Here is an 18,599-nt window from a genome sequence, read left to right on the forward strand (position 1 = left end):
TTTCTTTGACATCCTGTATTAAAGAACTTAAATTGGTGTCTCTGGCTTCTAACAGTTTTTCTTGTATAATTATTTTTCTTTACTCTAATTTCTCTCTAAACTTTTGCTATATATCCTCTGTCTGGAAATTCTGGTCTTCCTGCATAATAATAGCAATAATGTCTTCAGATTCTCAACAGTCCGCTTTATTGTCTCTATGCTTCTTGCTTGGCATGCCATTTTTTGTGTTTTTTTTGCAGACTACTACTACTTTTTAACATGGTGTTGGGGCTAACCTACACCAGAGTCTGGCCTAACCCTGTGGTACAAATGCTTCCATGTCTTGAGGATCCAACATTCCTTTTTTTCAGACCTGGGAATACTGCACTCAGTCATCTTTTTCTTTTTAACCTACTTTTCTCCATGACATATAAAATAAAGTCTCTATATGGGTGTCAGCTTGGTCTACCAGGTGAAGGCACTTATCCAAAAATGAAGATGAATTCACTTCCAGCAACACTACTTTCCTTTTCTTGTTGAATTCATCTCTCCATTTGGACCCTCTACTGTATGCAAGTGTAGATGTAAATATAACTATCTTGCATAGTCAGAAAATAAAGAATTTCCTAAGTGAAGAACAGAAATGTGCATCTTGCAATTAGCCTTATGACCTAAGTGATGAGGTCCTTTTGTTCTTTTAAAGGGCAAGGAAAGTAGGTTCTGATTATCTACCTGCAATAACAACTATCAAAGTGTTTGTAATGGACGTTAATAATCTGACTGCACTGCGGCACTGCAATTAATGCTTGGCAAAAACATCAATGAATGCACTTTTACGTACAAAATTTTTTACAGATCTATTCTTGGAACTTCATCATTGCTCTATTTTACTTCTGCCTGTTTCATTCCACTGCATTATGCATAACAGAGCTCCTGACTCAGTACCTACAGTTACCCATGTGCACAACAAATTGTACATTTTATCTTTGGCTAATTAAGGGTTGTGGACGACTTATCAAAACAGAAATTAAAGTACCAAAATTCACCAATCATCTTTCATTAAAAATATGGTACCCCAAACCACAGCTTCCACTAAAATACTTTTGTTCTTAAAAAGCCCTCCCACACAAACATACACCTCCCATTCTTTCACCATGGTCCCTATTACAGAACAGAAGATACTCTGTGTCAATTAACAAAGATGGTATGAATTATTTTTAAAGGAAGGTTAGTTCTATGCACAGCCACACGTATATGAGCAAAATGTGTATCCAATATCTAAAAGGTAATGATTTCTCTCTATGCACTGATGTAACAATGCCAAAGAAACGATCATTAGTGAGCACATTTTCTAAAACATGTCCTTATAGTGTTTCAGAAACTTCCACCATCAGAAATCTGTTCATCCATCTATCCAATATCTTCTTTTGTTAAGAGAATGGCAGTTACTGAGACTGTATTTTAACACTTTTTGACCCAGCAACTCCACAACTAACGATATTCCCATGTTTAACAAATCAGTCAAACTCTGACAAATTAATTAATTAGTACATGGAACAAAGTAAGAAAATCTAGTAACAGCAGAAAAAAAGTCACAGAAAAACTCACCTTTCACAACTGGGCAACTGTTTTTTGGCCTGAATAGCTCTCAGAAGCTCAGTAAAATAATCTGGTTTTAATATTGGTCGGGCAGAAATGAAGGCACAGATGGTCTGAAAAAGACAACAAGTACATTTGTAATAGACAGAGACGTGGATACAACAACTAATACTAGGAATTAACATGATTTAATACAAGACTGCAAATACAATAAAAAAAATCTTCAGAAATGTCAATATACAGTACTAAGATAATTTGATCTACTAGCACATTTAATCCATTGTACAGCTTAAGATTCCTAGTTTATGTGAAGATACAAAAGCAACTGAGTAAGGCATTTCACCACAGGAATAAGGCAGAAAGCCACACACATTTTTATGACTAAATTAAGTGCCATAGTTGCATTTCAGTTTCTCTTGATCAGTCCCTCTGCTCCGCACACCTCCAGAAAAAACTCTGAAGAACATCTTCTGGTGCCTTACAGTACAGTTATTAAAGTGTACTCATCATAAAACACATGAGTTATGTTGTATGACTGGAATTTTCTCTGTTGGTCTGCTGTCGATGTCATCCTCTCTTCTGTCGAATCTAGTATTCCTTCCTCTAAAGATCTTAAAACTTGGGGTGCACACTGTGATGTCACAAGGCACATGAGGATGGTGCACCAAGCCAGAGTTAGCCATTTCACCTTCAGTCACTAAGCACACACTTGTACTGCTAATCAAGAAAAAAATGTTGACATCTACACGGTTTACCTCAGCCAGGGTGGGATGGAGGAAGAATATATGGGCCCCAGCAAGGAAGGTCTCCTAGCACATCAACTAATATCAAGTAAAAATATATTTATGCCAGACATTAAGGACCCTCCTTGATAGGTTTACAACTGGCTTAAATCCGTAGTAATATTATCCACCAGGGAGAAAGGAGCCAGAGGATGGCCAAATGGCCCAAGGAAAAGACTGAATCCTGAAGCACAGAAGTACCAAAAGAAGACGGACTCAGTCATGGGTGACAAAGATGTGCCTGGCAAAGGGTGGACCAAGGATTGAGCAGCTATGGCACAGATGTCTGAAATGAAGACTTTTTGAAGCAAGCACTGAAAGCAGCTATGCCTCTGGTGGAAAAGTCTTATTCTGAAGCATTTCTAATAAAACAAACAGCTGTTCTACCATCTTAAACTGAGAATACGAGCACTGACAGTGACTACAACATTGCAACAATACCAAAAAGGGAGCAAAGAACTCAGGCCATGTACTTAACGTCAAGAGCCTTAAATTAAAGCTGCTCTAGCCTGCCTTTTTGTTTTTCTTAAGCTCTGTGCCACAGCTGTAGCAAAACCTATTTGGAAAGACCAGAAGCAATTTGAAATGTGCAGCAGGACCAATTAGACAGCAACCAACCTTGCAACCAGCAATGCAAGATAATCTGTCTTCACACGTAACAGGGACTTCTCCCACCCCCAAAAAGTATCTCTTACACCTTTTGCCTTGCTTTGGCAGAAAACTATTATTAGAGATCAGGATGCATTCTCAGTAGAAGCACGCACCAGTGGAGAAAGCCACTGGCCCGATTAACCCACAGACAGCAAGCTGTTCCACTGACTCCTATTTTCATCTTTTTCTCTCCAGTGCTAGCCGGTCATCAAACCTCCCCAATGTTACAAAGGCCCCTTTGCTCTTTGGTGATGAAGATCTTTCTCACATGTGCCAGGTCCGCAGCCTGTTCAGGGGGCCATTATAGAGACAGACAATGAGGATGCTTGTGCTCTTACAGGTATCCTGGTAACGATAACATTTTGTAGTAAGGCCTTAACCTTTCCACTCGTACTAACGTGCACATCTGCTTTACTGCAGGGACTATGTTCATCCTCCCCCTTCCATGCATGTACACTCCTTCACATGCAGAAGGAGAGCTATAATTACTAGCTTGGGCAGCAACAGTGCATACCCCTCCCTACAGCAACTCCTGCTTTACATGCCCGGAGACTTCTGTCCCTCAGCAGTGTTGTGGCCAGCACAAAAGGCTAACAGCCACATCCTTTCCCCCAGGACATGTAATGCCCATCCTCCCTGCTAGCACCCATCAGTCACCCAGGCAGTAGTCAAGGTTTTACTCCTCTACTGTTCCAGGCTGGCTGATACTCTAGATTACTGAACTGTTTCTTAGACTTAAGTATGTTTCTTTGTGAAACTACTGAAGTCTGCTGAATATCTGGGGAAGAATCATTGCTTTTTTTAACTTTGTCTGTTGGAACTGCTGTGATAGGCTGCAGCAGCCTTTATGTGAGACTTTTAGCTCCACTTTATATATGGGTGAACCATTTCATTATGCTTGTTTTCCCAGGGATTCCTCTTACTCTGAACCATAACATGTATATGTCCATGGGTTGAGATGGGTTTTCCGCTAACTGTGAAGTGGGCAATCAAAAGATTTGTTTATGACCTGACAATCTTTACACAGTCAGGAAATTAAGGTGACAAACATACGTGGGGGTTCTTTCTGCTCCTAACATAAGGTCGTTGCTGTTTAATGCCCCCCCCCCCACATGAAGATACCGAATACAAATTTATAGTGGTCTAGTACTAGGAGTGCAAAAAAGTACTGTGAAATGAAGAACATAACTAATGATTCATGGAAACACTAGTGAAAGTGACTAATGGTTTATTTAAAGTGAACAGCAAGTTATCTTAAATATTATAGTTTAATTTTATTTGGAGTTACATAGGGGAGTGACAGGAATCCACTGTTTGCTTAAACAAGCCTATTTAACATGCAGTTCCTAATTTTGTTTAGTGTATTCTTTTTAGATTACACATTTTTCTAGGATACTTTGAAATATATTTGATACACAATTATGGCACAACAGAACTTGGATGCAGTGTTTATAAAGGGGCATGATAACTCCTGTTTAATATATGGAAACATTCATCTGGCATAACAGATAAAAAAATATATATAGCTATAGACTCACTGAATACCTGCAGAGACAGGACTCAAGTCTGTTATACCACTTTTATGCTCAGGTGTTCTGGTGCAGGGTGTAGTCTTTGTTCCTGGAGATGAAGATATGCGGCACTAAAAAGTTTGGTTAGAAGCACAAAAGTACAGTTGTGTACACTTACCATAAATGTAGATGTTCGAGTGTATTCACTGTTGCAGTCCTAACCAATGGGTTATCTGGCTCCCGGTAGCCCTTGATCAGCCAGAATACCAAAGATAAGTAAAAATGACATCAGCTGTCGTCGGTTGTAAAGGACGCCCAATACAAAAGGAGGCAGCAGACGTCACTTCCTCAGTCTTTCTTGCCATAACAGTCAGAAGCCCCAGAAAACAAGCCTTAAAACCAAAAGCCATTTTGGCAAATAATACCAAATTTAGCCTGTACCTTAGGAAAAGAGAAAAGGGGGAAGGAGGGAGGGATACCAGGAATGCAACAGTGAATACACTCGAACATCGATATTTATGTTAAGCGTACATAACTGTACTATGTTTGTGTTTCACTGTTGCAGTCCTAACCAATGGGTTGATTACCAAAGCTCAGAGAAAAGGGAGGAGGAACCAAGAGAATCAAGGATTGGAGATAATGCCCTGCAGAACAGTAGTGGTAAACCCTGCCCTGGTTCTTGAAAAAAAAAAGGCAAATTATAATGCTTTGCGAAAGTGTGAACAGAAGACCATGTGGCAGCCTCAAAAATGTCTTTAATAGGGACACCCGTTAAAAAGGCTACAGAAGAGGAAGTTGCTTTAGTTAAGTGGGTCCTTAACCCCTTGAGGAGAAACCTTGCCATGAAAGGAATAACAAAAAGTAATACAATGTGCAATCCATTTAGAAATGGTTTGCTTAGAAATAGCCTTGCCCTGGGCTCCAGGGGCAAAACTGACCAATAACGGTGCTGATTTCCAAAAGGTCTTTAGTCCTGTCCAGGTAAAACCTGAGCTATCTATGCACATCAAGAGAATGCAGGATTCTTTCACCTCTATTTCGAGGATTAGGAAAGAAGGTAGAAAGGTGTATGGACTGATTAAGAGTCAGGCTAGACACCACCTTAGGCATAAAGGAGGGGCTGGTTCTCAGAGAGACCCTATCTGCATGGAAAACAAGAAAAGGCTCCATAGCCATCAAAGTATGCAGCTCAGAAACCCTCCTTGCTGAAGTTATAGCCAAGAGGAAGGCAGTCTTCCACGAAAGAAACTTTAAATCTGCAGTGGCAGCTGGCTCAAAAGGAGGAAGAGTGAGTTTCTCCAGAACAAAATTAAGATCCCAGGCTGGAGTAGGCATCCTTCTGGGAGGTTTTAAGTTGCAAGCACCTCTGAGAAACATTTTCATCAGAGGATGAGAGAAAATGAGTTGTTCAAAAGAACAATGAGCAGAAATGGCTGAAGCATGGCTCTTGATAGAGGAAAAAGAAAGACCACCCTGAAGCAAATCAGCCAGGTATTTCAGGATCAGAGGAAGGGTAGGCTGAAAATAAGATTCCCCTCTAGCCTACATCCAATGAGAGAATCTTTCCCATTTGCCAGCACAAGACTTCCTAGTGCTAGGCCTCCTGTTCTTCCTCAGCATGTCAACCACCTGCTGGGAAAGGGAAGAAGAAAAGGATTGATTCATACAATGAGCCATGCTGCCAAATGGAGAGACTGAAGATGAGGATGTAGAATGCTTCCCCCCTTCCTGAACCAAAAGATCTGGCTTCAGAGGAAGATGCCAAGGAGGAAATTGGGAGAGACTGCGAAGCAGTGGATACCAATGCTGTCTGGGCCAGTCCGGAGCTATGAGAACAGTCCTTGGTCATTTGTCCCCGATATTCAATAATACTCTGGGAAGAAGAGGAAGAGGAGGGAAGGCATAAACTGACAGCAGCATCCAAGGGAAGGACAGAGCATCCACTTTCCAGGCTCTGCTGTGATGCTGTCTGGTGCAAAAAGAGGTATAAGATGGTTGTCTGGAGAGGAGAAAAGATCCACTTGAGGAGTGCCCCAATGTTGAATGATGCTGTAAATAATTGCTCTGTTCAGCTGCCACTCGTGAGGATCCAGGGTCTGTCTGCTCAACTGGTCTGCCAAAACACTGAGCCTTCCTGAAAGAAACTGAGCTAGGAGATGCAGGACCAAGGATGCTGCTATGGACAAAGACTCGTGTTCTGTCTGCACAGGAGGTAAGAATGAGTCCCCCCTGCTTGTGGATGTACCACATGACTGTGGTGTTATCCGTCCTGACAAGCAGGGTCCCTGGAGAAAGAAGATGCTTGAAACTAGTAAGGCCTGCTGGACTGCCATCAACTCCTTTAAATTTATGTGCAGGTGCATCTGCTGGGCATTCCAATTTCCCTGTATGCATCCGCCATCCAGGTGAGTCCAATGCATCTGTGGTAAGAACTTGAGTGGCAAGGGGTGGGCGAAAAGGCATGCCTTTGTTTTGTAGACAGGCTGTTGCCCACCAGAGAAACTCTGCCTGCAGACATGGAAGCAGAGGAATTATCACATCCAGGTCCTGAGAGTGTTGACACCAAAGGTTATTGAGGTACCACTGCAATTTCCTCATATGCGGTTTTGCATATGGAATCATGAAAATGCAAGAGGCCATGAATCCCAGAGCTTGCAGGTATTTCCTTGCAGGGAGCTGGGACAGGCTTGCCAAGTCCTTGAAGTAAACTGAAAGAACTGTCTGCTTCTCCTGGGTGAGATATATCATCTGGGCGGTTGTGTTCAGACTCACTCCCAGGAATGTTATCTCTTTTGATGGCACCATTTTTGATTTTTCCTCATTGAGAGTGTAACCCAGGGAAGAGAGAAGAGTCTTTATAAATTCTAGATCCTTTAACAGCTGTTCCTGAGAATTTGCATGAATTAGACAGTCGTCCAAGTATGGATAAATCTGAATTTTCTTCTGCCTGCAAAAAGCAATGACTGGAGCCAGGCACTTTGTGAAAACTCTGGGAGCAGTAGATAAGCCAAAGGGCAGCGCAGAGAATTGATGTTGCTTGCCCACCCTGAAACGAAGGTATTGCCTGCAACTTTCCCTGATAGGGATGTGCAGATAAGCTTGAGATCCAACGTCACCAGTCAGGAATCCTTTTCTAACATTGGCAGCAACTGATGCAGAGTGAGCATTTTGAACTTTCGAATTATCAAGAAAGAGTTCAGGATGGATAGATCTAGGACAGGATGCCAGGTGCTTTCTTTTTTTGGAATTAGGAAAAGTCTGGAATAGAAACCCTGGCCTACCTGCTGAGCAGGAACTGATTCTATTGCTCCCAGATGTAACAGAGACACAATTTGCTTTTGAGGAGCATCCAGGAATCCTTTGGGTACTGGAGAGGTGTGGAAAGAAAGCTTGCATCCTAGGGATACAGTTCTGAGTACCCATTTGTCGTTCATGATGGTGGCCCAGACATTTGCAAAAAGAGCCAACCTTCCCCCTAAAGGACTCTCTGGGCAGGCAAGAACAGGCAGAAATTGGACAGAGTCATTGAGAATGTTTAGATTGAGATGCAGGCTTAGAACTTCCCACCCTGGAAGAGGAAGCCTGCCAACGCTTAGACCTTTGAGGGGTAGCCACCTATCCCCTAGAAGATTTGTAACCTCTAGTCCTAGAATGGTTCTGTCTGCTGGTATCTGGGAACGTCCAACTCTTAGAAGGGTAATTCCTGCTAAAGCGAGGAGACTGAACTTGCAGAAAGTCTTTAACTGTCTGCATAGACTTAGCCTTGTCTTCCATCTTCTGAAGCACTTCCTCTGCTTTGCTGCCAAAAAGATTGTCCTTATGCAAAGGTACATCTAAAAGCTTAGCCTTGACAGGCTCTGGTAGGGGCTGCTCCCTGAACAAAGCGTGCCTTCTAATAACAGAGCCAGTAGCTGTAGCCCTACAGGAGGCTTCTAGAATGTCAAAACTACAATGTAATGAATCCTGCATATCCTTACTCTCCTCCAACAAAGGCACACTTGCTATCCTAGACTTAATAGCTTCCAAGGTGTGCTGCTGGAACTTCAGCATATGAAAAAGACAATTAGTAGACTTAACAGCAAGAGTGGCAGAGATATAAACCTTTTTACCCCACCTATCTAGGTTCCTAGATTCCCTGTCAGAAGGAATTGGATTTTTAGTAACAGTGGCCTTAACTCCTTTAGGGCCTTGAGAAATAAGCTCTGGATCAGCCAACAGATTCCTGAAAAGAAACAAATGAGGATCAGGGACTCTATAGTACCTGTCCGGTTTCCTGGGAGCAGGAGGAACCGAATTTGGAGTCAAGGAATTTTCCAGAAAAACATCTACCACCTCCAACACAGGTGGAATAGCCAAAGGTTTATGCTGAGGCAAATCCAAAAACTCCCTAATCCTTTTCTTAGAAGGGACAATCCTGACTTTCCCATTTAAAATGTTCCCTGAGAGTATTTAAAGCATCACCAAAAGAGAAATCTTCTGGAGGAGAAGCAGAAGGGATGGACTCCTCTGCGTCTGAATCCTCAAAAGGACAGAAAGCCTGAGAAACTTCCTCTTCATCAACAGAAATGCTAGAAGTATCAGAACCTGAATAAGACAAAGCCTCAGGAGAGTCATCCCTACCTCTTTTTGAAGGAGGAGGCTGTGAACCCCTAATAAGAGTCAAAAGGTCATCAGCCATTTTAACCATTTGAGAATGAGGGGAACGAGAGGAAAATTGAGCCCATTTCTTCACAGGCTTACGACTGGAAGATTTACCTGCAAGTTCGAAGGACTTTGGAGGCCTGGCAACCTCCGAAGTTGCAGCCAAAGTCATCGGTATGAGCTTGCTATCTGAATGAAGAATGGAGGCCTCGGACACCAGAGTCAGCTTAGCAGCTCCAGATCCAGCTGCAGATGCAACAGGCTCTAGGTCAGAAGGCAAAATGAAAGCCGGAGGCCTGGGGGCCTCTGAAATGGTCTCAACCGAGGCCTGCGGTTGAAAATCTGTGGGCTGCAGGGGCTGCAAAGGCGCCTCACTGGCTACCGCATGACTGACTACCAACTTAACATCATCCGAGGACTTGACCTTCGGAAGCCTGCCGTGGTTCTTATCCTTACGTTTCTTGGGAATATCCAAAGCCTGAAGACCAGCGGACGCCACACCGACAAACTTAGGCCAAACACCAAAATGTTTAGCTAAAAGCTTAGCCTGACGACGAATAGTACGTGGATTAAAGGAAGCACAGAGATCACAATTAGGAACTTAGGCCTAAACAAATACAATAGGAATGAAAATCTCTATGGGGAATCTGCTTTCCACAGGTAAGACAATTATTAACCTTTTCTGACATTCGTTAAGGCAAGAAAAGAGGATCCCCAATGAGGTACTTAGCTGCAGTTGATTTCAACTTTGTAGTCGAAACAAAAAAGGTAAACTGCTGATCGGCACTTGTGCAAGAAATGCTTCTGCTTCGGGCTCCGTGGCAAGGAAGACAGAGGAAGTCACATCGGCTGCCTCCTTTTGTATCGGACACCCTGACGTCCTTTACAACAGACGACAGCTGATGTCATTTTTACTTACCTTTGGCATTCTGGCTGATCGAGGGCTACCGGGAGTCTGATAACCCATTGATTAGTACTGCAACAGTGAAACACGATGAACATCAGGAATACTGCTCCCAAACCAGAAATGAACGTTTGTGTTACTGCTTCTGTAATGTGTTAATGGATTTACATTTTGGGATATAGCTCATACCTTTCAACTTCTTAGCACAAGAAATCTGGACAAAGCTAAAATAATGTGGACACAAAGGCCCCGAAATAGGGAGAGGTTTTAAATATTGCTTTTATAAACTTAGAAAGTTGCAACAGCTACAAGATTTGTGTTAGCATATATTTTCTGAATCATATGAAGTCAAACTGAAATATAAAAATCATTATTTAGTAATTCAATCCTCAGTGATTTGTCAGAAAACCACATATTTTATAAGGAACACACCAAAAATAAGAGGCAAAAATCTACGCATATTGCAATAAATCTGGAACAGTTGAGAGGTACTGTATAACAGTATTGTCTGATTTATATTTTTACTGTTTCTGTGTGTGCAAATGTATACTGCTTGTGGAACAAGACTGGCTGTGTTTACTTAATGAATTCAGCAGATGTATTATTTAGGCTGGCAAGGACTCTCGTTTATATAATCCAGGATGTAATAATACACTGAAATGAGGATTTTCTTATATTCTGCTTATCTCTGATTATCTACACTAAGTAGACTGTGTTTGTCAGACTTATACAGATTACTGTTTCGACAAAAATGAGTGGAAAGGAAGACCAGCATCCCACATGAGATTTACTGCTGTGTATACTATCGGCAAATGAAGTATTACAAACTGGAGTGTTCAATTAGCAGCTGAAGCACCTGCTAGAACTGGATGGGGAGGAACAAGAGTGAAGGAGCTAAGCTCACCCAACTCTCTCTGGGGGCAGAAGTGGGGAACAAGTATGGAACACACAGTACTCCACGTCCCCTGTGGAAACCACAGAAACATGCCTGATGTGCGCATTCCAGAACACAAGGTCATTTGAAGACGTAAATCATTTTGGGAATCTACACTATACAAACTCTAAATTCTTCCAGAACACCACAAACTGAGCATATGCTGTGAGTTAGGGTCACAAACAGAAAACCCTAGTCCCCACACAGATGACAGCACCACTCCTGATTCACTGGACTCCTGCAGTCAAGAGAACAAATAGGGTGCAGGCCTCTCTCCCCGGGGTAACTAATAGGTCAACTAAGTAGCTAGGAAAAGACTTTATAGTCAGCAAATGATCAAAACAAAAACAAATATTGGAAGTTGGAATGTTACTGGGTTAATAAACCATATTAAAAAGGACAGAGTTATAGCGTATATTTTTAGGCATAATCCATCTGTGGTAACCCTACAAGAGTCGCATCAAAATATGATGGATCCAAGAAAGTTAGTAAAATGTGGCTACTGTGAAGAATGTTTATTCGGCTATGTGCCAGCAATGTGCACAGTTTCATCTCAATATCTTGCCCTGTGCAAAGACAGATGTTGGAGGGCCAGTAGGGAGATTTGTAACTAAGAAAGGGTTTGCGGTGAATCTTCTTATTACTACGGTCTCTGCATATATCCTTCCAAGAACTGAAAAGAAGTACATAAAGTACACAACAACAAGGATTATTGCTTTTCAAAAGAGTATGCCAATTTTATTGGAAGAATGGAATGTGATAGCTCAAATGAGAGATGTGGACAGTGGTCCTTTGACATTGAAGAATTTTTTTGAGTTCTGAGAGTCTTCTCATAAAACAGAGTTAGTTTTAGTGGATATAATCTGAAAATGGCAGCCTGAAATTCACCTTTTATTTATTTGTTTATTGAAATATTAAGCAAAGTTTGGACATGAACAAGCATGTATTACTGAAGGCAATGCAGGAGGCCGGTCCTCTATTTTGTCAGAACATCCTCCAGTTCACCTGCAGATTTCTGGGCAGGTCCTCTCAAGACCAAAATGCACTGACTACTTCCAGTTTATCTTCTGAAACATGGCAAATTTAGTAAGACCCTTGAAATATTTAGCTTCAGAAAGTATGGTTTGACTTAAAGAAAGAGATAAAACAAATAGTGTTGTATTACTCAGTTGAAATGGGAACAGAAGAGAAGGAAACCAGTTACAAGACTATGGAAAGTATTAAGATGCTTCAAATTACTTTGGTTAGCTAAGATGTGCATATACAGATAAGGTTAGACAGAGCCAAAGGAGAAATGCTACAGATTATTTATAAGATACTGGAATTTTAGAAAAAAAAAAAAGCAATTAAGAAAACTCATGTTGATACTGTTCAATGAGTCACAAACTCTGAGCCTCAGACATCTCAACTGAGTTTGGAACCTATTAGGGAACTCCGTAAATCCTGCCACCAAACCATTTGTTTACATCAGCCTTGAACCTATCAAGGACTGGAAGCCTTTCTCATCCCTAAATGCAGTTCATTCCACAGTTTACTAGCCCTATTACGTAAATAACTTTGTCTCCAAATTTGTGCTACAGATTGATATATTCACAAAAATGTATTACTTCTAGTACCATAACTGTTGTTGTTGGCTTTCGGCATTTCCCGGTTTGAGGTCGCCACAGCAGAACTCCGGTCCGCTAATGATTGGCAGTAGATTTTCACGAACGCCGAGGTGCCAGCTTGACGTTCAACCTTCAACCAAAGCATGCCCATTTACGCATGTCTTTCGAACGCCCACCCAACCGCGGGGAGAAGATGCAGACTCCACACAGAAGGCACTCCCTGCACTCCAGCCGAGAATCGAACGGAAGAACCTCTTGCTGTGAGGCAACAATGCTACCGCTGCACCACCACGGAAGTGCTAGCTATACTGTCTAACTTCTAAACCAAGGCTTAACAGCAAAACAAGGTTATTCATGCATTTCTACACAATTATGTCACCTCTGACTAACCTATCCCATCCAGAATACATCTGCAATTGTTCCAATCTATTGTTGTAATTTACGCATTTAACTCCATTGATCTGTTAAGTATAAAAATTATTAATTTTTTTCCAACTTAAGTAACTGGGAATAACTGTAAACACAAGCAGCTGCAATAAATTTTATATAAAGTCTTAAAACAGCTTTGTAAAGAGGAATTAAGGCTCTTTCCTTCTGGTAGTGATACTGCATAACATAATTACTGCATGACACTTCTTTGTTACTAACAGAAGATTAACATATCCTAATTTGCTGTTCACTTCTATGACTAGATGTATAATCTTGTTTTCATTATTTAATATAATATAGCACTCCACTTATTAATCTAGTTAAGTTTTTAGTGGGCTGGTCCTAAGGCACTTTTCAGCCATGATCCCTACAAGCATAACACAGTTACAGTATATTTTATGAGTTTAATATAAATATATTAAAATATAACACAGTATTGAACAGTAGCATAATAATGTTATGGACACTGGGTCCTTAACAATAAAGTGTGAAGAAACATTTCAATACGAATGTTATGTCTCGTACAACTGTTTCACTACTGGTAGCATTGTCGCCTTACAGCAAGAGGTTCTCTAGTTCCATTTTTGGTCGGGGTGCCTCCTGCATGGAGTCTGCATGTTCTCTGTGTTCACATTACTCTTCTCTGTGTACTTCAACCCCCCCCCCACCCCCCATAAGCATGCACCAGGCAGACTGGTTATTACAAATTGTCAGTAGGCGAGTGTGTGGTACAAAAGAAAGGCCTTACAATCTCTACTCTCCACTTGCCTAGTAAACTCTTGAGGACAGTGGCTGTTCACAAGGTCACTAGAAGAGTCAGATGCTACTCAAACTTAGTGGATGAATGGAAGGGCAATACGAGGAGTTTAACAGTCTGAAGGTCATGGTGTTTAGCAGAAGTGTAGCTCTTGCTCTTACAAGCACCCATCAGTTTTCTGCAGTGTTAAGACAGTGGTGTTCCTTTGGGCTTGCTAAGGTAACAAATCTACATTTTTTTTTTTTTTTATTTATTGTTGCTTCAGTGGTAATGATCATGCTGAACTGAATGTTGGGTAAATGTTGGTAGGCAATATTCTGTTGTAGGTAGAAGCATCTATATTGCACTGACTTCTGTGTCTTAAAGACGTAGGTTTTAACACCTGTAGCACACTGACTTGTGATGCGACTTCAGTTGTTACATACTCTGTATAACGTCAAATGAAGTACTGGTGAAATGCGATTTTTAAGTATTTCTGCTGTGTTACTAAATGTAAGGGATTACTAACCTACGTCTGAGATTATGAAGGTTGGAGTGCTTTTTAATGGATGATGAGTGCAAAAAAAGCTTTTGTTTTGCAGTTATTGATGAGGTTTCTTTCAACCAGCCAGTTCCATAGATGGGTAAAATCAATTTCCATTTATTAAGGTTAGGGTGAGCGGTATCAGAGCTTGGTACTACAATGTCATCACCATACAGACTGGGAAAGTCAAGTGCCATGTTATTTATAAAAATGGAGAATAGCAAAGGGCCTTAATGGGATCCTTGTTGTACACCTGCCAAAAAAAAGTACAGTTGTGTACACTTACCATGAATGTAGATGTTCGAGTGTATTCACTGTTGCAGTCATCACATTTGGGTTATCTGCCTGCAGGTAGCCTTCAACCAGCCTGAATACCACAATCTTCGGATTTCTGCGTTGGATGCTCTCTCTTCTTCCATGACGTCAGGTCGTCAGGGGTATAAAACATGCAGCCGATGCCATTACATCAGTTTTTCTTGCCCCAGATGTCAGGTGCCCCCACAATAGGAAGCAATTATATGGCATGGTACACCCCCATCAAAAAGCAAATACACCAGAAAAAATAACTATACCAAATAAGAAGGAAAGGTAGAGCCAAGAGAAGTCAGGGGGCTGGAAGGAGGGTAACCAGGGCTGCAACAGTGAATACACTCAAACATCAACATTTGTGGTAAGTGTACACAACTGTACTTTGTTAGTGTTTCACTAATCACATTTGGGTTGATTCCCAAAGCTAAGGAAGGGAAGAGAAAGTTAAAGAGAATTAGGGCCAGCTATTAAGCCCTGCAAGACAGCAGTGGCAAATCCAGCTCTGGATTTAGAAAAGATAGGCATGTGGTAATGCTTGGTGAAGGCATGTACAGAGCTCTAGGTAGCAGCTTCTAGGATGTCCCTGGTAGGGACTTCTCTGAGAAAAGCTGCAGAGGTAGATGCAGCCCTTATGGAATGTGATCTTATCTTCTGTGGGGTAGATTTTCCATGGTGCTTGTAGCAGAAATTAATGCAATGGGCTATCCATTTGGAAATGGTTTGCTTTGAAATGGCCTTCCCCTCTGCCCCTGCAGCAAAGCCAACTACTAGCTATTCAGATTTTCTGAGAGGCTCAGTCCTGTCCAAATAAAATCTAAGTCGTCTGTGCACGTCCAGAGAGTGCAGTATTCATTCCCCTTTGTTTTGTGGATTAGGGGAAGAAAGTAGGCAAATGAATGGACTAATTTACTAGACACCACCGTGGGCATAAAGGAAGGATTAGTCCTTAGGTAAACCCTGTCCACATGGAAGACAAAGAAGGGTTCCACTGCCATGAAGGCCTGTAATTCAGACACTGTTGTTGCAGCTAGCTCAAAGGGGGTGGGAGAGTGAGCTTTTCCAATACAAAGTTAAGATCCCAGGCTGGAGTGGGAGGTCTCCTGGGGAGCTTAAAATTTTGGTCCCTCTAAGGAACTGTTTTAGCAAGAGGTGAGAGAAGAGGGGTGGCTCAGTATTATAATGTGCTGAAATGGCAGACGTATGAATTTTAATTGACGAGAAGGATAGGTAGGCCCTTGTGAAGAATTTCTGTTAAGTACTGTAGAATATGAGGTAAGCTGGGCATCGTTGTGTCCATCCCCTGAGCCTGGCTCTAGGGAACAGTATCTTTTCCACTTTTCAGCATAGGATTTTCTAGTACTAGGCCTCCTTACCTCCAGAATGACATCCAGCACCTGCTTACTGAGGGATGCTAGAGGAGAGCTCAAGGAAACAGCCAGGCTGCTAGGTTTAGGGTTTGAAGCTGAGGGTGCAGAATCTGGCCCGCCTACTGGGACAGCAGGGAAGGGGTCCGAGGCAGGTGCCATGGTTGCAGCACTGTCATACTGTGCAAGAGGGAGTACCAGTGCTGGCGTGGCCAGTCTGGTGCAATCAGTATTGTCCTTGCCTTGTCCTGTTTGATCTTTAGTAGAATCTTCGAGAGGAGAGGCAGAGGGGGGAAAGGCATAAACCGAGAGGCTTTCCCAGGTAAAGGACAGGGCATCCACTTTCCAGCTTGACTGTGGGGAGTTCTTGTGCAGAATTTGTTCAACTGGTAGTTCTGAGGGGAGGCAAACAGGTCTACCTTTGGAGTCCACCATTTGTTCCTAAAGAGGTTGAATATTTTGGGTTCTAGTTTCCATTCGTGTGGGTCCATGAGATTTCTGCTCAAGTCATTTGCCAGTGAGTTTAGTTTGCCTGGCAGGAATTGAGCTTGTAGGTGTACTTGGTAGCTCAAGGATGTGTTCCACAGAGCCATGGCTAGTCTGCAGAGAGGGTACGAGTGGATTCCCCCTGCTTGTTTATGTACCAGATAACTGTGTTGTTGTCTATTCTTTACCAATAATTGTCCTGGAAAAAAAGTACAGTTTTGTACCTACCATAAATGTAGATGTCCGATAGGCATGCATGCATCTGCAGTCCTAAAATATGGGTTGTCCTGCCTCAGGCAGCCCTTCGGTCGGCCGGATTCCAAAGTCTGGGTCTGGCCTCGGCTTATGTCGCACTTCACCCGACGTCATAGCTGCTGTGTATTGGGTATAAAGGCATCAGCCAACGCCATTTTCATCAGTGTTTCTTGCCCCAGATGCCAGGTGCCCTCTAGGAAGGCTAAATTTGGATAAATGCAAATAATTCCAAACAGTAGAGAGCAAACAATAAGAGAACATATATATATAGATATATACATATATACAAACAAATGCACCATAATAGATTCCCCCAGCTAGCTAAAAGAGGGGTAAATACCCTAGGAGTACCACAGAGGGGAAGGAGGGTGGGTAATCCTGACTGCAGATGCATGCCTATCGGACATCTACATTTATGGTAGGTACAAAACTGTACTATGTCCTTCAAGGATGCATCTGCAGTCCTAACATATGGGTAGAATACCATAGCCAAACTGGGGGAGGAGGTACTAAGCTAAAGATGGTGTAGTTAAGATCCCTTGCAAAACAGCAGTTGCAAAACCTGCTCGGGATCTGGAGTATAAGGGAAGATTATAATGCTTGGCAAATGTATGCACGGAGCTCCAAGTAGCAGCTTCTAAAATGTCTTTGGTAGCCACTCATCGTAGGAAAGCTGTAGTGGTGGCTGTAGCTCTTGTGGAGTGATATTTTCTAGAGTTGTCTTTCCATGAAAAGAGTAGCAAAATCTAATGCAATTTCCTATCCATTTTGAGACTGTCTGTTTTGAAATTGCTTTTCCTTGCATTCCTGTTGCTTATGCTACCAGAAGCTGGTCAGTTTTCCTGTTGGTCTTAGTTCTGTCCAGATAGTAGCGTAATTGTCTGTGTACATCCAAGGTATGTAGTAGTCTTTCCCCCCTGTTCTGTGGGTTGGGGAAGAATGTAGGTAAATGAATCGCTTGGTTCAATGATACTCTGGAGACCACTTTTGGCATAAAAGTAGGGTTAGTTCTCAGAGACACTCTATCCTGATGGAAGATAAGGAAGGGCTGCACTGCCATTAATGCCTGTAACTCAGATACCCTTCTTGCTGAAGTGATTGCAAGCAGGAAAGCAGTTTTCCAAGATAAGAACTGTAAGTCTGCTGTTGCTGCTGGTTCAAAAGGGGGAAGTGTTAAATTTTCCAGCACAAAGTTGAGATCCCATGTAGGCAAAGGTGGTTTCCTTGGAGGCTTTACATTTTTGATTCCTCTCAGGAACTGCCTTAGTAGAGGATGAGAGAAGACTGGAGGATCCATGTTGTATTCTGCTGAAATTGCTGATGCATGAATCTTAATGGAGGAGTAGGACAGGCCATTGTAGAACAGTTCTGCTAAGTATTCCAGGATGTTTGCCAAGGATACATTCTCCCCTTTTGCTGCACTCCAAATGAGGTATCTTTTCCATTTGGTTGAGTAAGTCCTCCTTGTGGAGGGTCTGCGAGCCTCCAGGATAATGTCCTTAACCCTCTGAGATAAATCTGGGTTATTTTGTTTTATGCAATATTCCAAGCAGTTAGCTGTAGTGTTTTCAAGTTTGGATGTAGGATCTTGTAGTTGTTCTGTGTTAGAAGTAAAGGACATAGAGGTAGAGGCCATGCGTGTGTCCGAGACATGCTCCTCAGTAGCGGGTACCAATGTTGCCTCGGCCAGTCTGGAGCTATCAGGATTATCCTTGGCTGATCCTCTTTGATCTTCAGTTGGACTTTGTACATCAAAGGAAGAGGTGGGAATGCATATGCTATCAGATTTTTCCAGCTGAAGGAAAGGGAGTCCACCCTCCAAGCAAGTGGGTGGTATGCTCTTGTGCAGAATTTCTTCAATTGGTGGT

At 42.1% G+C, this 18,599-nt stretch overlaps 1 protein-coding gene across 1 annotated transcript in view; it reads right to left on the reverse strand.

The window, feature by feature from the left end:
• Positions 1 to 18,599, reverse strand: part of NBN (nibrin) — a 1,386,396-nt gene that overhangs the window by 962,396 nt on the left and 405,401 nt on the right. The window contains exon 5 of the mRNA XM_044065389.1: positions 1,588 to 1,691. Coding sequence (XP_043921324.1) covers positions 1,588 to 1,691 — 104 coding nt within the window. The remainder of the gene's footprint in view (positions 1 to 1,587; positions 1,692 to 18,599) is intronic.

This window comes from Protopterus annectens, chromosome 3.part0 (assembly GCF_019279795.1).
Source record: "Protopterus annectens isolate FY-2018-M chromosome 3.part0, PAN1.0, whole genome shotgun sequence".
Lineage (NCBI taxonomy): Eukaryota > Metazoa > Chordata > Ceratodontiformes > Protopteridae > Protopterus > Protopterus annectens.